Here is a 23,130-nt window from a genome sequence, read left to right as displayed (position 1 = left end):
ATTTATTTTTTTAAGTTAGATGCTGCAGCTTTAAGCAGAGGTTCGGTGTGAGTCAATACCAGGTGGAGCAGAAGCTCCACCTGGTAGTGGTGGAGCTTAGCAGCTACAGGCAGCTACAGGCTGCGGTTCAACGGGAGAGCAGAACCAGCGTCTTACATCGCAGCTCGAAGACTTAAATAATTTTGCGGGTTATTTGTTTAGCTTTCTGACCGTCATGCTAATCCGGGTGAGTGTTTGTAGCTGTGCGCTGCTTTACCTGCTTTCTGATCGCTCCGTATGTCTTTTTTACTGCAGTGAGCCTAGATGTAGCCACACTCCGTCAAGTATTGCATTGTTTATATGTCGTATTAGCTTCGTTCTGTTGATGCATTTTGACGTGCTTCAATTTTCCGCCGCAACACGCAAACTTCCCCATTCACTCTGTGCGTTATAGGATTTGTTGCTGCGCGCTTGCGCAGAGTGAAGGAAAGAGGAGACCAGCTGCACAGGCAGGTTGGAAATGAGATGCAGGTGATCGGTATCGGCAACAAGAGACAATGATCGCCGATCACCGATCAATCACTTTTTCAAGGAAATCGGCCGATTATGATCGGTACACCTCTATTTCTTTGTGTGTGTGTGTGTGTGTGTGTGTGTGTGTGTGTGTGTGTGTGTGTGTGTGTGTGTGTGTGTGTGTGTGTGTGTGTGTGTGTGTGTGTGTGTGTTTGTGCGCGCGCGCGCGCGTGTGTGTGTGTGTGTTTTAGGGAAATAATGTGATTTTTCTTGTTTCTTTTTTCCCAACTCGTGTTGAGAAGTTCAATTTATTATCCGTCAAAAAAAAAGAAATGTGGCTAACCACAGTTAAATGTATTTTGGATTGATCTAATGTCATAATAACTGAAATACATTTTTAATGGTTTTGTTCTGATTTTATTCCTCATGCTTGATAGTCTTGAATGTGTGAAATAAAATAAGACAACAAATCTGTTGGGGAGCAAATTCTGTTTGCGGCTCGGCACGTTTAGCTCACATGTAGCGCTTCGCCTTTCCTCCCGCTTTGCTGATTGTAACATTAAGTTGTACAAAACAAGCCATTAGGTGGCTTATAAGCTGTAAAATAGCCGGAGCGATGGTCCGCTGCGGTCTGCGTTGTGCTCCAAGCAGCTCCACGAGGCCGGAGGTGAGACATGAGCACAGGTGGTTTGTGCTAGGAAAGGTATTGCTCTTCAGCGGGGATCCCTGATGAACTCTGACACTTTTCACCTACGAGGCAGGCCTCCTGTCCCAGCTGCTTTCCGCCGTTTTGAAACCGCAGCTGCCCTGACTTGTGCTCAGACACGGGGTGCAGCCGTAGTAATTATACGAGCCACGCCGGTTTAAATGCTTGCTCTCCTTATGCTATCAGATCAAATCTCTTCCAGCAGCTTAATTAATTTTATAGCAGGCAGTTTTCCTATTGGATATTCTCCATAATCATTTCAATTCAGCAGGGAAATTACGAAGCAAGATGGATTTTTTTTTTTTTGTTTTGTTTTTTGGGGGGCCTGGGGCAAGTGATTTAAAGTAGACGTCTTCACAATGGACTAATTGTGACCGGTTGATTAATAGAAATGGTTTTAATTATTGTCTTTCTTAAACAGTTGCTGGATTGATTGGGGCATGTTCCGTCGTGCTTCTGCTGAATCGCACCGGAGGTCATTTCATTGTGTCTGATTTGCAGCTTTTGATAAAGGGACATCAAACATTTTACCTTCAGCAGCATCTGTGGAGAATTAACCAGCTGTCCTTTGTGCAAATGTGCTCAACCGGGGTACGCGTTACACATCCCAGCCATTTGCAGCCTGACGGATGTGATGGCTCACAAAAGTATCTAATTGCAGACTTTTTTTTTTTTTTAAACATTTTGCCACGCAGACTTTCAACGTGTGTTTATTGGGATTTTAAGAGATCCAATGCGCTAAGCGGCGCATTGTTGTGAAGTGGGAGGAAAAAAATTGCACAGTTATTCCATTGATTAAACTCTGTTGAGGTGGAGTGTCAGGAGTGTACATCCTGCTGTCCAATCTGAAAGACCTGGAGCTGCAATAGGTCGTGCCGTCCGGGGCGCAGCGTTCCACCGTCTGACATGAAAATGCGTTTAAAACATAAGGTTCTCATCGAGAGTAATCTGAATGTTTTATCGGCTGTCACCGCGCGGGCCCGCTTTGTGGCAATACAGGGATCTCCTTCTTATAAAGTTCCCCCAAAACCCAAATGTTTAATGTCTGACAGTGACACTGTTTTGCTTTTAGCCTCATTTCCAAAACCACATTTCTCTTCTGCCCTCGCTGCTGACGCAGAAATCTGTCTTAGTTTAAGAAAAAAAACAAAAAAAAAAAACAAGAACAACACTCCTATATATATTTTGCAAATGAAACTTACGAGGTCACGCAGGCATTTCCCCGTTCTGGTGTGTAATCAGGAGAGTAAACTGTCCCCAAGCAGATCTTGGCAAAAGCAGCCTGCGTGAGACCGATTATTGCCAAGTGTAGCTGCGAAAGATTCGTCAAGTCACTTCTCCATAAATTCAAAGGAGATTAAGTCCATTTAACTCAGATTAAACTGGACCATTAGCCCGCTTCATTCCTCGGTCCCATTGTTTTTTTCAGCACCTTAACAACTCTCTCTGACGATTAGTCAACAAAGCGTTGGCGTGGCGAGATGAAAGCGACAACACAAAGCGTCGCTCCTCTGGCCCCCGCCGAAAACAGCAACAGAGGGTCATTGTCATGTGGTGCCATGTTCATAATGGATCCTCTTTGCTCTCATTACATGTCTGTGAGGGGGGGAAAAAACTGAAATCCTGACAAATTATCTCTGGCGTAACATAATCACGATGAGCCCCAGCAGAGGCTGTTTTGCCTGGCAGCCCTGATGCATTGATCACTGGCTTGTGATGCAGCCTGATGCTCATAATTTCACGCATCCTCCCAGTCCCAAAGCCGAGAGAAAAATGTCCTCCTCTGTACAAGAAGGTTCCTGTGTGAGCTGCAGCCTGTCTGTCTTTGAATGTTACATTTTGTCACTGTGATTCTCACTGCTGAATGAGAAACCGGCCTTTGCTCCATTTTGTGATAGTTAGCCTTCCTACACAGTCAGGAAAAGTCTGGAGAAGTGTGGGACTTTGCTTTAGGTTCTTGTGCTTTAATTTGGGCCTGGAGAATTGTGCGAAATGTATTTTCCAGACTTCATTCCCGACTCTACTGTTTATTTCTTACCTATCTCCCCAACTGATGGTTTATGATCCATAAATTTATTCATCCATCCTGTCATCAGTTGACCACTTTCATTTTTTCCATCCATTTGTATCCATCAGTTAATCCATCTTCACATGCACACATTCATTCAATTACAACATTAACCGATGGTTTGCGAACCATCATTCAGTCCTACATAAAAAAAATAGATTTTGTAAAACTGAAATCTAGCAGGTATTCACACCAGTCCTCTTTAGGTCCGCTTTAATCTAGTTTGTTTTCCTAGAAAGTCCGGTTTGTTTGGGGAAGTGAGAATGAGAAATCGAACTGTGATGCGAACCAAAACAGCGATCTCTACGGTTCGAGTGCATCATGTGGATGCAAACGGATGGGAAACCGCTCCAAAAGCAAGAAGTGGACAATATCATAGGGCATTCTGGGTAAATACAACCAAAACAAACACGTGAGTTTAGGGCTAGCAGGAGAAATAGTTTGTGGTCTTTAACCAGTGTCAAAACAGAAGTCCTACATCTGCTAAAATCTGACAAGGTCTATTTGTGTTTATATTTTGTGAAGAAGGAAGTTGTGCTCATTTCTTCTTCATAGGTTTACATGTCATTCCCTTCAGTAGTTTTTGGTGCAGCGCCACCACAGGCAAGAGGGGGAACAGGCTTTACAAAGAGTTTTGGTTTGTTTGACACAGTGCAGCGTGAAGGAGAACCACACCAGCCGAAAACGTAACGTGTCCAGTCGAACCGAGTCTCCGGTGTGATTGAGCCAACCGCTTCCTTCCAGGGGCTTTAGGATGCCAGCTGCGTCGAGATCCCCAGCAATAACGAATATGTTCTTTGCTCGAGCCGCAGCGTGATAATAAACATGCCAATCTTCCTGAGACTTATTTAAAACCGGCACACCTACCGGGCCCTCCTGTCTGTGTGTAACGTCTCCGAGTGGCGAAAACAATCGAAGGCATTTGCATGTGTAACGTAGCGCAGATTACTGTTGATATTCAGTCCGTGACCGCTTCATCAAACTGAATGTGACAAGATCTGGAGCTATTTTTAGTGAACAGCCACTTGGATTACATGGCCATAAAGCTGTGTCCTAAATTCAACAATTACCATCGTTGACAGTGTTTTCTGTCCGATGGGGGAGTCTCGTTTGGAGATGCTCAGCTATCTCTTGAAGTATATCGCAGCTTAAATTTCTGTCTGCTGTGACCGTAATGTAAATATTAAAAGGAAAAGCACAATACATCCCAGCTGACTTGGGCCTAACACTTCCTATTTTACCCCTCATTGTCTGTGTTTTATATTGTTTTAATTTCTGCATTGTCATGCAACAAGACTAATAGCATAACTTGTACTAAATCCCTTCAGAGCTTTTAATTCTGTCACAAGTGATTACATCAGTCATTGCTGATTTTTTGTTGTTGTTGTTTCCCCCCCCACACACACACACACAGAAAATGAACTGACAGCTGAGTTGAAAACAAATGTTAGAACTGGAAATGGAGCAGGCTTTAGGTCTGCTGTCACCTGAGGCAAGCTATTTATAATTTCCAAACAAAAGCGTCAGGCCTTTTTTTCCCCCCTTACTTTAACTCTCGTTTCGTTTTCTCTGTTTCAAGCGCAATCCGAGGAGCCCCGGGGATTACTGACAAGAATGGGTAAATCAGGTACATTGTGCAGAGTCTGTTTGGTCTGCCTATGTTTTTAATATACAGAAAAGAAATGAAAGCGCTTGGTAACAGCGTTACGCGGCGTTTTTGTACGGCAGCTCTGATCTGATCGAGCTTGTTGGCAAACCATGAAGTGAAATAACATCTGAACAGAAGTCCTACAGGAAATGAGAGATTATTGAGTTTACAGAGAGCTTAAGAAAACACATAAGTCTTTACTTTATTTGTCCCAATGAAACACTGGGTTTCCGTTTACACAGCAGCCAATTTTACCTGCTTCCTGGTCACGAGAAGCCGTTAAAGGTCTTCGTACCTCTTGACCCTCGTCACAGCCTGTCACGTTTCGACCACAAACTTTACTGAATGCGATCAGGATGTCACAGATCAATATGGAGTAGCGCTTATCGTGAAACAGAAAGAAAATGTAGCAATGCACATCTGAAAAGTGTGGCAGACACTTTTATTTAGGTTGCATTCAGAGTAATTGCAGACTTGTCGATTGCTTCTCAGAGTATGGCTCTCCTTGTCAGTTTAGGAAGATGGCCTTATCTCGGAAGTTGTGAAGTTCTTTTTTTATTTAATTTTCAGATGATGGACAGATTAAAATGTTCAAAGCGTGATATATTGTTTCATAACCAAACCCAACACTTCTCTTTCACTTTTATTGTGTATCTGCTGCATTTCTTTGTCTTCATGATGCCAATTCTTCACTAATGTTCTCTAATAAGGCCTCTCAGATTAAAACTGAGTTTAAATTACACACATGTTGACTCTACATTTATTTTTAAAGAGCTAAAAAAAACTGCTTCAGTGTTTTTCTTCTGTAAATCTTTGCTCTTGACTTTTAAAAAGTCACATAATCAATGACAAGAATGACGGCAAGTGAAACATCTAGAAATTGTCAAACAAAAAGAAGCGGGAAGGAAATTATCCCTGTGACACCAGGGGGCATTTTGCAGCGTTACGGGAAACACAAAGGCAAATCCCTTTCTTTAATGGTTGTTGACAGAGAATTAGCTTAAGCAACATGAAATACTGCGAAACACAGAACAAAGGGAACAGAGAAAATGGAGCAAATAAAAAAAATGAAGCTATCTGCTTACTAGCATTTGTTAGACAGCTCATGATTGGTGTAATTTAACGCAGTCTGGGACTTGGCTTACCCTAAAGCGTGACATCTGTTGAAAGAGAGATGAAGGCGGAAGTTATAAAAAGTAACATTTTGTCTAATTTGCATGTGCGAGGCTCCGTTCATCTGGCTGGAGTTTTGCTCTTTGCGCTTTAATTTAAGCAGCCTGGTTCTGAGGGAATTCGAGTGAACAAATGAGTGAGAATACATCTGAATCCTCGTTAGCGTCGCCATGCCGACAAACCTTGTGGCGTTTCTGGAACAAAGAACAAACCTAGACTGTGATGTTGTAATTTACTTTAACGTCGTCTCTCATGTTTAGTTCTTTTAAGTTTTTCATTTTTCATTATGCGTCGCATTGATATTCTTTAGCTGTTGCCATACTTTCTCACAACTTTTAAAAGCGATCTCGCGTCGATGACGTGACGAGGGGGATGATGGGTTTTCCGCGCCTGCTGAGCTGTGGAGCAGCGCCGGGTCACTGCCACTTTCCCCACCCCCTCCATCTTATTTTTCATTTCACGTTTTTCCATTTGCAGGCAGATCAGCGCGGTACCTGCCCCCTTTGTCTTTCACAGCGAAGCCTCTGTAAGCGTGTGAAGCCTGTGATGCGACGCCGTCTTTTAGAAAAATGCACTGATGCCTCGGGAAAAAGATGTTGTCTGGAAGGCGGCATGTGTTGCTGCTGCAAAATCTCAGCGTGCTTTTCGGAATTAATGCTGCCGTCACAGAAGAGCCAAGTGTCCTTCGCCAAGGGCGCTCATCCGCTCCTGTACCATCACACAGATTGGCTTTTGGACCGATAACAGTCAGGGTGGCCCTTTTCATCTCTGGACGCTGTGTGACGGCCCGCCCCAGACGTCTTTAATCCCAGAGAAGTCAAAGTCGTCTTTGAACTCAAATCGTAAAATACTTTTAGAATTTTTACATTAAGGTGTTTTAGCTTGCTTTTGTAACTAACTTTGTGCGTTTCTGCACTTTAAGAACAATCTTTTATGGTTATGTTGGCTATATATCGATGGTGATTCTTTATGCTTGACACACGGAGGATCACTGGCTAAATCCTGCTGCCATTTAAACTTTGAGAACGTGTCGGTTTTATGTTCTGTGAAAAGTGATTGAGAAACATATTCATAATTTTTTTCCAGTTTGTTTTATGGTTGGCCATAACGGAGTAGTTTAAACGTTGCTTTCCTTCACATGATATCCCAGGATTATTTGAGGAGGCATTATATTAGTTTACGTCCACGCATACGGTTTTAAAGCCAACACTTATGAACCATCAGGTAATTTTAATTTTACTTTTGTTAAAATGTAAATGTGTGGTGAATTACATCTGTTAGTGTTTTGTTTTAGCTATACTCGGTGTCGTTTGTCCCCTTATTCATTTCCTACATCCACAACAAGTGTATGGAAGGAGCCAGATTAGCACTTCCTGTATGCATGGGTTCATGATGCCATTGATTACATCAACCAAATGAGCATTTTTTTTATTTTTGTTTTGTACAGTATTGCCCATTTTGAGTTGATGAATTTATAAATGTGGTTAACAAATCTCATTCCAATTTCTTTGTTGGGTTTATCCTATTTTCTATTCAATAAGACCTGCATCCTGCTAGATGTCTCACACCTGACACACTACAGTGGTAAAAAGGGTCAAAGGTCACATGGAGCTGGAATCCTGATAGTCATGGATAAGAAAGGGAAGAATGAAGAAGCTCCACATGCAGCTACTCATGAGCACATCACTATAAATTAATGATTATTACTTTAAACAATGTTTTATATCATCTGTATGCCTGAAATTACAGCTGTGTGTTGTAGAAAGGATTTGTTGCACACTTGAAATTAGCTTACTAACGAGTTCAGATTAAATTTAGAAGTCATAACATGTAATTGGTTAATATGGTATGAAATGGAAAAAGAAACTACAGTTATTTTCTCTACTGTTTCTGATTTATTCTAGCTCATTTAAAACTGTAGAAGTTTTGTGATCTGCAGCTGATCAGTATTAGTAAGAAACATATTGAGTGTCTACTTAATCTCAAATTCAGTCAGTCCCAGCATATTTTATGATCGCAGGGTCCATGTGTCCAGTCAGAGCTAAATATATTTTTTGGTTTTTCTTTTGTTCATTTACTGATTTATGCTTTTCCTCAATACAATCTGGGCACTCTGGCCTGGAGGCTTTTGAAATTTTCCTCCTTTTAATCAAGTTTTTGCTTTTTTTTTTTTTTTTTTCTCCAGTTATTTGAACATGAGGTTGTCACAGCTGTTCAAATTGACTCACGAGGTGAAGGTTTGAGGTGCATGAGGCGGGAGCTAATGCTGAACGGTCTGCTTGATTGAATCAGAGGAGACTCAGTGGGTGGTGCTCAGCAGTTGAGTTGCTATATGCTATGGGCTCCTGCTGAGGCACTTTCCAGAAATAACCATAAAGCAGCAGCAGCAGCAGCAGCAGAGGTTTGGTGATTGTAGATCTCAGACTGAGGCTGGTGTTTGAATTTATATGGATAAGGTGACAGGTTCGAAGTGTTGGGCGTTTTGTTTTTACAGGAAGCGGATTTTTTTTAATTCAGCCAAATTTACTTAAGTAACTTTGGACCCCATAAAGCACTATAAGAGCTGAAACACCTCTTGTTTAAGGGTAGCAGTACAAAGGAAGGGATTTGCTGACGGAAAGAGGTAGAAAACGAGCGTACACCACAGAAAGAAGTTGCACTGTAGTGTTTTGAAATGCCTTGGTCTCTACATCCGAATGCAACACATTTGGATTATGGTGATTGGAGGTCAAAACTGATGAACTCCAGTGGACACATTGTTTAAACAATTGGACATTTGGGGTCTATACCTGGAGAAAGACCTAAGGAAACTGAAACAGTACAAAAGTAATAGTAAATATAATTAAAATGTTAGTTATTTTGCAAGTCTGTCTTGGTCATTACAGCTAATTTATGCATTTCATGAGTAGAGATAAGTAAATGCAGCTTTCAAGATCTGATGATGATGGTATCCGAGTTGTGACTGTATAGTACTTAAGTGGAGCTAATGCCACAAAAAAACAAACAAAAAAAAAAACATTTTAAAAAACACTTAGTATTTTAGATGGTGACCCAAAGATGATCAAATGCTATATGAAATAGACCTTTAGCTTAGCATTGATGAAAACCTTCAAAACCAGTTCTAACTTTTGCGTTGGCAGCATTTGGCTCGTCATTTTCTGACAGTTTTTCTGAATCATTCACATCACGTGTCATTTCTTTTTCCTACCAGCTTCAGAAAACGGAGGACAATTTAAAACGCGGTGAAGGCTTCTTCAAAGAAACTAAGTCTTGTCAAAAAAAAATTTCCTGAGTCGACCCTCTCAACACAACAGGGCAGCTCATAAATGTCTTCCTTTCTTACTTTAAAATAAGTCTTCACCCGTCAGACTGGACGGATACTTTCATACCTTGGTTCCCATGATATGAACTTCACCACAAACGCATCTTGTGCTTGGAGATCTCATTACACTCTTATGTGCGAGTTGTCAATGGCCTTTTTTCATGTTTTAGTGAGAAATAATCCATTCTGTCTGATTTTGCAATGAAATCTTCATTGCAAAGATTTCATAAAAGTGGCGCTTTGCAAAACACGGTGCTTGGAAAGCTCTTTCAAAATAAACACTCATCGGTTCAGTGACAAGTGGAACCCGGTCGCAGCGTCAACATTACATACAACCTCGAACGGTGGATTTTATAGTCGCATATTTGTTTACTTCTCTTCTGACGATTGGAGTCCTGCTGCAACACAGGGGTCACCGATCCCCTTGTGGAAACTGTTTGATCCTCTTTCGACGCAGCGGCCAAAACAGGGAAAAAAAGGGAGAGAGGGAGAGAGAGAGAGAGAGAGAAAGCTGGATCTCAAACACACAATGGAAGCCTTTTAAGTATGACGCAGCTGCTACACGTGTGCGTGTTGTGCAGTCCTCAGTCGGTTGTGCCTTCGCTCCCTCATTGTTTCTAAGCTGCATCCGAAATTAGGTAGAGCAATTTCTGAGCCCATTTATTTTCTAATGAGGGGGTCATTTAGTTTTTCGGTAAATTGCTGGGCTGCAACCTCCTTGCAATAATTAATAATAATAATGTGAGAAAGGCAGTAGCCGTGCAACACGAGAGGAAGTGAAGGTGGAAACAAGAAAGGCTTCTGTTGCTCCGTTTCTGTGACGATGTGGCTGACGTGGCTTTTAATGCTCTGCAGCTGCAGTCGTGTCCTGCACTCAGGTTACTGTGTAAATATGCAATGTGCTATAATAATATGTATAAGTAAAGCAGGGTTTTCACTAAATATGAGTAAATATTCTGCATATAAAATGATTGTTTTTAGTCATAAAAAGCAACAAAAATGAGAGCATTACATAAAGGAATGAACTCTGGTACACTGGTGATAATATTAGTTTGTGTATCAGTCAAAAAAAAAGAAAAGAAAAAAAGAAAATTATCTTTGGTAGGGAAGCACTATGTATGGATGTCTTATGCATTTCTGGTTGATAAACTAAAAATGTTATGATGATGATTTTACCAATACTGAAGTCCAATAACAGAGATCCTGGCAGTAAAGGTCAAAGATGCATCTTGAAATCTGAGTGTGTGTGTGTGTGTGTGTGTGTGTCATAATGCCTTAGTGCTGGCTTTAGCTCCTCCCACACACAAGCACAGAGCAGCCGGTCGAGATATGGACAAGCAAGTGCAACGAAATCTGAAAATAACACAGACAGTACAAGCAATTTGTCAAACACCTGCTGAGCAAGTAGAATACTAACAGGGGAAAAAATACAGTGACACCCCTGTATAATGCTGCATGATGGATGTACTGATGATGCTGGAGTCCAAGAATTAAGAGACGAACAGGGGTTTGGGGACGACCGAGATTCTTTGCTACAAAAACCTTGCATTTCCAGGTCGAAGGATTTTCATCAGTTCTTTCTTTGCCTTGAATGCTGAATTGTGCCGCACACAGAAATATGCCAAGGATGCAGCCGTCACTCTTAAACATCGATATTGTGCAATACGAACCCAAAAAGGCAGTTTCTACCTGGGAAAATTGTATATTTAGCTGTTTCAGACAACTAAATAGGTTTGGATCCGTCTATGCCTTCTTGCCATGTTTGAAGTTATTAAAATAGCAAAAAGAAAAATCAAGCTAGGCCAAATAAAGGTTGAATATTTATCCAGATCATTACAGAAAAATCTACATTTTCTACATCTATCTACATTGTTTTGTCTTTTATGCAACAGTGCAACTGCACAAAATGGTGAAATGGGAGAAAGACAGTTCAGATATTTTCACGTTAAAAATCCAAAAAGCTTAGCTTGGATCTGTATTCAGGCCTTATGAGTCAATTCATGGAGACAAATACAATCTAAAGATGGAGCAGGAAGTGCATTAATCCCTGCCTATCATGCTTTTTAAAATGTGACAAGCTCCACGCCATTTAGGTCCAATTATGGTCAAAATCTGAGATTTGTGATTATGGCTAACCAAGAATGGGACTACTTGTAGCTCTCTTTCAACAGTGACTTACTCCCATAGTCTTTACATTTTTTTATGGTTGACAAAAATACTTCTTAACATGTTCAAAGCTTTACAAATGATTTAAATGTCTTCCTGCTCTGCTCTGCTGTGTTCCTTGGTCTTTGTGATGATGTTTCTTCTCTACGGTTCTGAGGCTTTCGCAGGACAGCTGGATTTATACTGAAGTTAAATTACATTCAGCAAGGGAATTAGTTGCATTTGATTTTGTTCAGAGGTCTGAAAGAAAATGGGGGTTAGTCATAAACAAACATAAGTTTTCAGAGTAAAATTTTGGGGAAAAAAATAAGAAAATACTTAAAAACCATATTAAAGTTTATTGTTATAAAAGGATGAAATGTGAAAAAGTTTTGCAAAGTGATGCACGAGTTGTTTTTACAAAATGCACCAGCAGAAATCCCTGTATTTTGTGTGTGTGTGTGTGTGTGTGTGTGTGTGTGTGTGTGTGTTTTCAAACTAAATACTTTCAAATGACTCGAGTGTTGCAGAACAACGAGGACAATCAGCTCATTACAGGCAGACATTATTTACACATTTATCTTTACTGCGGGGTTTGTAAAATAAGATGCAACTTGTTAGAACGCAATTAGAGGAGATTGTCGTTCTCCATCTCACATGGCTCCTTTAGACATTAAGAAAATGATTTCCTTAGCGCCACTGTACACCGAAAACGCATCATATGGGCCTAAATCACCTTTTAGGATAATCTGCAATAAAGGAAAGTATATATTTACATAAATTCAAGGGTAGAAATGTGGCGCCACAGCATAAATTGTACCTGTGCATGTGTTTAGTTAAGTACGATTATATTATCTCGCTTAAATCTCTGCAGCCATTTGTCAGTTTTCAATTTGTTCCTCATCTTCTTCTCTTTCCCGTAAAGGAGCGTCTTTTCTGAACCAACATGGCTGCCCTGCAGTGGAAGGCTAAATCGCCACAGCAGAACTTGTGGATCTTCCTCCTTTTCCTAAGCCTTCTTCCTGAAGCCAGGTACAAAAGTATTCCTTAAAGCTCTATTTTTGTTTGTTTGTTTTACTGTCATCCTTTCTTTAAACACAACCTTTCGATCAGACGCAGCATCTGCTGCTCCAGTGTTTCGTAGAACAATTAGCAGCCAGGCTTACCGCTGCAGCGTAAGTGATGATTTAACAAACACCACTGGGAGTAAATGCTCTCAGCTGTCACCGTCATTTACTCAAATGAAATAAACAGTTCAAGTCTAGAGTGGGGGCTAAATAAAACCATTCAGCAATTTAAAGGAGCGTTTTTATTTTCTTCTTTACTCCAGTACTTTTTTATATTGTATTTATGGCCTCGAGAGAAAGAGAGAGAGAGAGAGAGAAAAATGAGCACTTCAGGTTCTTTAGGTTAAAATGCAAATCGTTCCACTTTGACCTCGAAAGCAAATTAAACTTTTCAGTTCGTGCAAAGTTTGTGCTCTCCTCTCCGCCAAATAATTTGCATTGTGGTGCAGCTCCTGCGTCTTGTGCACGTTTTACGGCCTGAATCCGAGTCAGCAGAAAGAAACAGACGAAACACGCTGCGCGCGGAGGAGTCGTGTTAGCTCTGCCGATAAGGAGCTCAGGTTATTTATTGGAAATGCACGTAATGCATGTAAATATTTGGTCAGCTGATACTAAAAATAATATTTGCCCCATGTATTTTTCTACAGCATGCATGCACATCTTAAATAGCCTCAAAATATTACAGACACAAGCCCAAATATGAAGAAAATGAATCTGTTTATGTAAAATAAATTAAAAGAATCTGGCATTAAAGATATGTACTTATTTCAGTTTGTCTATGTAGCAACCTCTTTTTCTTTTTTTTTAAATTAGAAACAAAAGAGAAGAGCTGGGCAGAATAAAGTTGTGCAGAGACCCGCTTAGGGACGCCTGTCATCTGCCTCAGGAGGTCAGGCTAGAGGAAAAGCTGGACGGAGACATCAACACTGTGCCATTGATCTGAATAAATTCAACGTGTTTTTATCTCTCTATTGGGGTTGGTACATTCGTTTGTATCACTGCAGCTAAGACTCACTTCCCATATGTCCCACCGACGCTGCAAAAATGACCTGTTTCACCGCACTACTTAAATTGCAACTAAAGTAGTGTGACTTAATACTTTATCCTCCTCTTTCAAAATAGATTTTAGTCGTAATTTATTACCATTAGTATACAAAGTAGGTGGTTCTGATTGTAAAAACTTTAACTCAACCTCAAAGCAGTTATTTCATTCTTCGAACGGTTGACTACGAACTAAAATCAAATATAGACACTATTATAACGACTATGAAAAATGTTTTATTATTACAGCAGTAACTGGAATGAGATTTGTTTTCCTGATCCAATTAAAAGTCACTACCATCACATATTATGTACAAATTGTATTTGTTCAAACAATCAACTTATATCTCGACAGTTTGAATGTGGAACTTAAATCCTGACTCAAGAAAATAAGGTTAAGCGTGATTGACGCCACGTGGAAGGGTCATATGTCGACATCGCCGTCTCCAGCAGTTAAGAGGAAATTGCTCCCACAGACAGTAGCTTCTGCCTGCTCTCTGAAAATGTCAGAAAAAGTGCCATAAGGTGCTTACAGTTACCGAGTTGCGCTGCCAGAGACGAGAGGTTTGCTGGGGTGAGGCTGCACACAGCAGCTTTGCACTTTGAAGGCTCTGGAAGAGAGCGCCTCTAGACCACCGTCGCCTTCTTTGCAGAGATCACAGCTTTCAGAGGAGAAGTTGGCAAAATGCAACACAGGAGACACTGCGGGCATTTAGCTGCAACACGTGGAGTCCAATGGAAAAACGACGCGGAACGCAGCAGGCTTGTTTGTGAGCTTGCCATTGTTATAAAAAAAATTGTACTGTGATCTTTGTTGGGTTTTCTCGTTTGGCGAAATTCGTATTCTTGTGTTGTTGTGTTTAGAGGTTTCACTGTAATTTATTTAAGGGCATTACACCATGAGAATCTCTCCGTGCCCTAAGCCTAGATCCTGTTTTCCAAAAATGTCAGCAGATGCAAATACGGCTGCTACGATGAGACAGAACCTGCAGCCGACGAAATCCTGGTCCTTTATTAGCATTTTATTTCTCACTATTGTACTTATTATGCAGGGCACACATTCAAAGTCAGCAATCATCACTTGAAACATTTTGTTCAAGTAAAACTGTACTAAATGATTATTTAAACTCTCATGCAAAAAAATTGCATGTGCCCAGAGCCAGCATTAAAATGGGATTTGGTAAAGTATTTCTTCCATATTCATCAAAGTTTAGGAGTAATCCTCAGTGTGCACACACTCACAGAATATCTGCATATCAGCAAAGCAGTCTCTCCCTGAGAGCTGCCATCTCCCTCATGCTCGCTGATGTTATCTGCAGACTTGAAATCGGCTTTGCTACAGTTGCTGCAGAAGAGTTTCTTAACGGATTAAGGTGTAACAGACAAATCCTCTATTTAAAAAGACCGTCAGTCTGCCAATCCTACATTTCTGCATTTCTCCTACATGGTTAGATCGGGAATAATTAGGCATTAATCGCTGCGGTTCGTGTGTAGAGCATGCAGGAGAACGCTGCCCCATCAATCTAACTCCACCCCAACCGTTTCCTCTCGTAGGACCGACCCTTAAAATGTGCGGACAGTCAGTCTGTCTTGTTGTCTATTTTGTTTGTAATCTATTGCCAGGCTTCTGGCTAACGTGGCACATAATCAATAGCTATATGCATAAAAGAGCTGTATGTACACTTCGCCCCCGATGATTGGCTCCGAACTCGCCTGGTCTCCATTGGCTTTCTCCACTCGTCTCACATAAATTATTCACGGCGAGGCGGGGTGGTGGAGGGAGGGGGGGGCGGCATCGCTTTGAGATGCGACCCGGTCAACAGATAACATTTTGTTTCGGCGGGTGTTGTCAAGGTTAATGTGTCACAGGACCAGACAAGGGTAATGCATTCACAGCTGAGCCGCTCCGCCGAGCGAACGAGCAGGAAAGCGAAAACGAAGGAAGACCGGGTCAAATCACAGCACACCGGTCAAGTTGATCCGCTGCTGGTAGCCTTTTGCATTCGATTACATTTTGTTGTTATTGGTTGGACCCTTAAGGTGACGTTTGTGATATTTCATTGAACACGCGGAGGTCGCAGGGGAGGATTAGCCTGTGCTCCATTCATCTCTACAACTGCGAGAGAGGTCAAGTGTGCGTTATATTTATTGGAAGGATTTGGGAACTGCATTAATGCGGGTCGTTTGGTCAAAGAGGAACACTGGCTCTCTGCGGTGTACATGCTTGAAATAAATGATCAGAAACATCTATTCAGCTTTTTTCTGGTTGCATTTAACAGTGGTGACTTTTTAAGTAGAAATCTAAACACAACCATTCATTTAAAAAGGACTTTTGTAGTTTTAGATTTGCACCTATTGCATCGTTTTTGTTTTCGCCAATATTTTTCTTGCAAATCGCCTTCCATTTAAAGAGTCACGGTCATAGTTGCTGCTGATTTGTTTGCTCTACATCCACAATGCAAATCTCTGTTACACCAGATCCTAAAAGTCCTTTACTGGGCTGAAGCCCGGTAACTGTGGATGTCAATGGAGTACAGGTGACCTCATTGTCACCTTCAAGAAAACAATTTGAGATGATTTCAGCTTTGCAGCATCATCCTGCAGGAAGTAGCCATCAGAAGATGAGATTATGACATTGTGGTCATAAAGAGATGGGCATGGGTCAGTGGTAATAGGCTTGATTGGCACTAAGGAGCCCAAAGTGAAAATATCCATTACAAGGCCAGTTTGAAAAGTTAATACAAGACAAGATGGACTTATGCTTTCATGCTGTTTACGACCAGTTCGGACATCCTGCAGCTGATTCTTTGGACAGGGTAACGTTTTTCCAATATCGTGTCGTCCATAGTTGTGTAGCCTACGCCACCTGTAGCCTGACGAGATGTGACCTTCTCCTGCTCTAGCTCTGCTTTCACATCATAGTTACCATACCTCTCATATTTGGGTAACATTGTCCTTTCACGTCATACGAGGCCATCTCCTTTCAGATCATGTAGCTGGAATGACAGAACTGAACCCGGAGCCGTCATCCACGCAGGTGATTTCTTGAGGTCGAGGCTCCGTCACAGTCCTTACCCACGTTACCTAGCGGCGTTTACTAAATACAAAAGAAAATCGTTGAACACCAGCCTTCCCAAGTTATCATCTTCATTAGATTCTGCTGTTCAAGGTATCTCACCCTGGAAGATCAAGCGACATCTCCTTTCTGTGCACAATCGCAGACTGCACTTTTCCCACAATGCAGTGCTGGCCAGATTTTCTAATCATTTTCCAAGGTGGATCAGGCACGTCACAGTCGCACAGTCGTTTAAATTCCCTTTATTGACTATTCTGATGCTCCGTTTGACTTTGGAGATTTCTAGATGTTACTGACATTTGATTGGTTGAGTCACTGTTTGGGTTAGCAAGCAATTGTGCCTAACAAAGTGGCAGGTAAGTGTTTGTTCTCATTTTGGACAGCTGACCACGCTGGGACGCCTTCCAGTTTCACTCATCTAAATTCTAATTACTTCAGACTTCCAGTCAATTTTCTATTGATAACAGCGAGGATCTGATCAGTGATGCTCCAAGTCGCCAATTATCAGTCAACCCCAGCAGGTGTGCATCAAAACAGAGCAGGAAGGGGATTTCTCAGCCGCAGTCTGAGCAGCTTCTCCGTGGACGCGGAGCAAAAGCCGGCGCCGAGCATTTATGAAATCCTACGCTCGACAGTTGGGCAATAAAGCCTCTGCTGCAAATTCTGTTTTTTTTGTTGATCTAACATAAGGTATGCAGGATCTGTGCGGGCTCTGAGTCACCTCCCATGAAAGCGCAACATATGAGACAACCACTGCAATCCATCTGCATCCGTCCCCCAGCAGCAACATCCACCCCCAAATCCCTCTGAACTACAGTCAGATGTGGCGAAGCTTAAGACAAGAAAGCTATTCAGTGCAGATTAGGATCCCTAAACCCATCAATGTCTCTAGAAATATCATGTGGGCTCAGTCAAAGTGCTGACAATAAAAAAAAGTTTAGCTCAATCATTTCATGAATAGCTTGTTTTGAAATGCAGAGCACCTTTCTGGTGTTTTTATAGGATGTAGTTTGTATTTTTAGTGGCTAAATTACTAAAAACCTAATCTAAAAAGACTGTACATAGACAGATGATACATCTCAGTGCAGTGTTTGCTGAACCAGCACTGAGTGAATTATAATTGGAGTGAGTTTTATCTTTTATCACGGCTTCACCAATCAATTAACAGCTTCTCACAATGTTGTTGTTTTTTTTTATATACTGGAAATGTATCGACTCCTATTAGGAACAAAGAAGGCTTCATTCTGACCCGGACATGGCAATACAGCTGCTGTTCAAAGGCTAAAGTCTGTCTGAAAGTGACTGCATCTCATGTACACTGTAAAAAAAAAAAGAAAAAAAAAGAAACATATCCAATTAACAGTAAAATACCAGCAGTTGTAGTTGCTGGTATTTTACCATATGAATACGATAAAATTTATATTTATACGGTGAAATTCTGTGGTTACCAGAATTTTACCATATAAATCGTGTATTAGAGACGTTTTTACAGTGTAGAAAGTGGCCAGAATCAGGAAATTTCACATTGGAAACTAAATGTCATGACTGTTTTTCCAAGCAGTGAAATCACCATTCATGTCAAGCTCATAACACTCTTCGCTGTAGAAGTCGTTACCGACTGTAAAAGACAAAACAAAAAATTAGCTTTCTCATAATTCTTTTGTTGTTGCTGTATTTGATCAGTTGTGAACCTTCAGCCTATAACCACTGTTTGCCAGCCTTATCATAGTTAATATTATTCCAGCAGGGCGAACTTAGGATTTTAATTGGCGTTTCTGAGAGTTTTATTATGTCATAAAGCTAAAGTAATATGTTTTATGCAGCCATCCATTCGGGTGCCCTTGTTACATCCGAGCGCAGCGTCAGAGCGTCTGCTGTCACTTGTTAGTGTTAATTTCTGTCCTCTGCTTCCTGTGCTGCGCGCAGGAGACGGAGCGCCAGAGTAAAAATAAGTTAGTCATTATGCCACCCACCACCTCAACGCTGCCAACCTGAGACATAAAAACTGGATTTTAAATGATTGGAAAAGGCAAACTGAATATTTACAGCAAGGTCCTTTTTTTTTTTTTTTTGTTTCTCAAATTTTCTCATAAAGGTGAAAGTTTTTTTTTTTTTTTGATGACTGGTTTAAATAAAGAGTTATGTGTTGCCAATGACCGACATGATGAAAGGATGTGCTTTTAGGAACGTGTCGCAGGAGCAGGTGTTGCCATAAAGGAGGTGAAATGCTGGAAGGAGTAAAAGCGTCCACTCCACGTCCTCCTCCACCACCTCTGCCAACGGCTGCTGTAAAATTTGCACCCTGATGCCAAGTGCTCCAGGAGGATAATACACTTAACGAATCAATGAGTTTCATCTGGTTTATTAATCTCGTTTCGGCTCTTGTGACTTTCAAATGTGACAGTAAACTCTTTTACAGGGATAAACAGGCTGCCTGTTGCAAACAGATTGAATTGATTGGTTTTCTTTTTTTTTTTCTGGTTTCATTGACCGTTTTTACAGTGCAACTCGCATTCAGCCGTTCGGACACAAAAACACACACATTCACGTTCTTATGCATCCACATCGGGGAAACCAGGGAGTCGGCGTCTTACCTAATGAGTCCCAATAAATCTTTGTGAACTTGAGTTAATTACTAGAACAATATCTTTGCCAAGTTACGTATACAGACATAAATAATCAAGCTAAAAAAAAATTTCATACCCCTGTCAGATATAGTCAGGATTGAGTCTGTATGTTTATATAGAAAACTTTACTTTTTCTCTACTTTTGCTTAAGCCTGTTTATCAGAATCAAAATAACAGACTAAATCTTAGACATTGCATGTTATTCTAACTTTTATTGTGGATAATTTTTCGAATCAGAACCATAAAACATTTAAAGGTGGTTGAACTTGAAAATGCTATTGAAGTCAACAAGAAAATTGTTTTGGTCTTCACTCAGAAATTAAGGTTCATGAAGTCGATTTAACAAGACACAAGTTGTCTGAACATTGCTTTTTAAATTCATTAATCTTGAATTGTGAGTTTTAACTGCTGCAATTTAAACCAAATTATTATCTCACGATATGCAAGAAAAAAAACAGCCCTCACCTATTTAAAGAGCACACATTTCACTATTATCACATTGAAATAACTAATTATTTTACTTACATTTCTTGTTTCAAATTGCACAAACAAAACGTATAATCTGTTAATAAACTTGACTCAAAACTCAATGCGAACAGTTGTATTAAAATAAACATTAACTTGAACGTAAAAAGACTTGTATCAATGTAAAACGCCTCCATATCACTCACGGTGCAACACAGGATACAAAAGCATGCCGCTAAGCACTCTGGGAAATAGCTCCCGCTTCCCGCCTTTTTCTACTTTCACTTTAAGTGCCAACTTAAAAATTCCAGTTTATTCAACTCTTGGAGGTTTGACAAAATTAATAAAAAGCTAACACAGCTTACTACTTTTAGGTTTATCTTTCAACAAACTCGCATTTAGGTTCAAAATCTAAAACTCGCTCAATTGATTCGACTTAAAGAGCAGAAAATATCGGCTGAATGCGACTCGAGTGTTGAAGGTTGTAGACGTGGTGTTCACGTCTACATGCACTGAAAAGTGGATTTTATTCCCATTAAAATAATCACCGATATGTTTTAGGTGGGATAAGGGTGGCAAGTGGTTTCTATGTGCAGTTTCCACGTTCTTGTTCAGCAGCAGGATGAGTAAACGCTACAATGCTGTTGAACATAAACTACATTCCATCATGTTTCTGCAGCACCATTTGAAAATGCGCTATTTTTACTCAAGGGCGTCATAAAGTGGGAGTCTCCTTCTCGCCCTTGCCTAATTTTAGCACGGATTCCTGCCGTGTCATGCTTTTTTTTCCCCCCTGGAAAGGCTACCATCCACAATATGTTAAAACAATAACTTTACCAACGGACCAATTCATATTATCGGAGCCCATTTCAGATAGATAGCCATATGCACAAGTCCACCAGCATGACTAACATCCACTTTGCTCTACAGATGGGAAAATACTCGTTTCTGCTGCAGTCAGCCGAAAACGAAGCAGTGAGAGAAATCGTCTTGAAAGCAGAGTGAGGAGAGAAAACATGTGTTACCGAGACGACGGAGGAAGGAAAGGATAACACTGATGTCAGGATGCGAGAAGGATGGGCTCCAATATTTTCACAGAGAAGCCGCCGCTTCTCAGCCAGATGGGGAGAAAACAGAGGCCGGTTGTAAAAATGTGCAGCATGACGCCCTCACCCACGGCGTCTCTAAATCAAAGCAATTCAAGCAGAGCAACAAGAAATATGGACCCCATTCCATGGCTGGAAATTACATGGGGCGTTGTACGTCACCTGTGTAGCGAGGATTAATGAGCGAAACCGCAACAGGATGTGTCGTCATGGTTCAGTCTGACCGCTTGGATTTCCCTCTACGTCTGTTTAAAAAAAAAAAAACATAAAATAAAATAAATAAATAAAATACCGCCATGATTCCAGAGGCGTAATTTAGACTTTGAATGTGGAAAAAACATTCAAACGCCGTCAGCTGGTGGAGCTGATTTTAATCTCGCTTTTCCTTTGCCTCGTACGGAAGCGGTCACAATTGGAAATAGGCTGGCGAATCTGTCCGCCGTGAAAAACGAGCGCGTCGTTTGAAGAGTCTGGTTTTTACGGCTGTGAAGCTGCTCTGTGGAGCGCGCTTAGGGTTACAAATGATATCTTCGCTGCAGCTGATGGCGTTTTTTTTTTTGTAATCCCCGTAGATATCGGGGGCCGCATGTGACGCCGAGAGTCGTAGCTAGCCTCTGAATACACCCCGAAACCAGGCTGATGACACAAATTGTTGATATCGCACATTTTAAACCAAACCTCGTGTTCAATCTCACTTGCTGCTGCAGGGATAGACCTTATGGAGCATGGAGGAGCTTCAAAAATAAATAAGTCCTCTTCCACCGCTTTTCAAATTGTTTTTTATTTATTTTCTTATTCATAAGATTAACTGATCGCACTAACGCCAAGCTGTGGAATGACACACGGAGCCCGGCTGACTAAAACCCTGACGTAGCGGACGTGGCAGCCAACTGCTCACAACCACTCCTTCATTTTAGAAGAAGAAAGTCTTAAAATGATCACGCAGTCTCAACGACTGGTCAGCTGCAGCGGGGGGGAAAGACAAGCAAGGCGTCTGTCTGCCCCCTCTCTGACCTTGGTTGTCATGGCAGTGAATTAAAGCAGCTTTAAGATCAAGGACAACAAGGCAGGCGAAAATCGTTAAATTCACAGATTGAGAAAGGCAGAAGCTTTACCTCCAACGGACTGGGGGGAATGGAGATTGTGTGTGTGGGATGAAAACACGGAATGTGTTAAGAGGCACGCAGCTGTGAAGACTTTTACCAGGCAAATTGGAAACATCCTGAACATTTCCTGTCATTAATTTCATAACTTGTTGCCTCATTCCGTAGTCGTATTAGGTCATAATCCAATTCTTGTTAAAAAAATTTTTGGGACGACTGAAACGGCACAAAGTTTCACGCAGCACAGACACAAAATTAAGAATTTTTGTGTAATTTCTAGTGCAAATATCTTCGCACATTTGAAATAAGTCCAAATTAACTTACAGATAACACTATTAAGTTAATGGAAAAGCAAATTTTTTCACTAATTTTTATTATTTTTTTCACCAAGTGAAAAACACTGACGTAGAACTAATACTTTTAAATCAATAACAATTCAAAGCCACGCTGCTATATCTTTCCAAAAAGATAGTTTTAACTTGCTTAAAGCGCACCAAGATCTGCTCTTGAAACAAAACCAAAAAACACTGTGCAAAATTTTCTGTTTCGCACTGCAGGTGAATCCATGTTGAAAATCTATGTTTAAATCTCAGACTGCGGTGTTTTACAAGCAACTATTGAACCGGCTTCCACAAAGCGTTAGATAAGGTGATTTTTCTTTCGTGTGAGGTTCAGAGCAGCGGCTATTGAACGGTAATCAATGAGTGAGGCGAGCCCTGAAGTGGCGCCGGCGTCGCGTTTGATCTGGAAGTGTTTAAAACAGATTCCTGGAAAGAACCGTTGGACGTCGTCATTGACGATTACCAAACAACTATTGATAACCTTCCTCCTGGGCTAAAATTGCCCGAGCATCCCTCTCATCTGAGCAAAAACTGTATCATACATTTTCTGACTTAGTTCACTCTTTTAGGTTCATAACTTTTTTTTTTTTCCCCAGACAGCAAATAATAACCTAACTTGGCATGTAGTGTGTAAACACTGCAGAGTGTACCCAGTGGAAGGTGGTTTAGAGATTCACTAAAAATGTCCCTCAGGTGCTTGCCTTATGAAGAGAGCCAGATATGAAACTGGAAACGTTCCAGCAGCGTTCG

The 23,130-nt window shown here is 41.0% G+C and overlaps 1 protein-coding gene across 3 annotated transcripts in view; it reads left to right on the top strand.

The window, feature by feature from the left end:
* The window catches only part of gabra3 (gamma-aminobutyric acid type A receptor subunit alpha3), a 118,197-nt gene that overhangs the window by 31,565 nt on the left and 63,502 nt on the right, over positions 1-23,130 (top strand). For all 3 annotated transcript variants that reach the window (XM_007545884.2, XM_007545883.2, XM_016668292.1), the window contains exon 2: positions 12,480-12,586. In XM_007545884.2, the coding sequence (XP_007545946.1) occupies positions 12,501-12,586 (86 nt within the window). In that variant the 5' untranslated portion in view covers positions 12,480-12,500. The remainder of the gene's footprint in view (positions 1-12,479; positions 12,587-23,130) is intronic.

Source organism: Poecilia formosa, unplaced genomic scaffold (genome assembly GCF_000485575.1).
Source record: "Poecilia formosa unplaced genomic scaffold, Poecilia_formosa-5.1.2 Scaffold14, whole genome shotgun sequence".
In the NCBI taxonomy this organism is placed as follows: Eukaryota; Metazoa; Chordata; class Actinopteri; order Cyprinodontiformes; family Poeciliidae; genus Poecilia; species Poecilia formosa.
The sequence above is the reverse complement of the archived record's forward strand: the minus strand, read 5'-3'. Positions and strand labels throughout refer to the sequence as shown.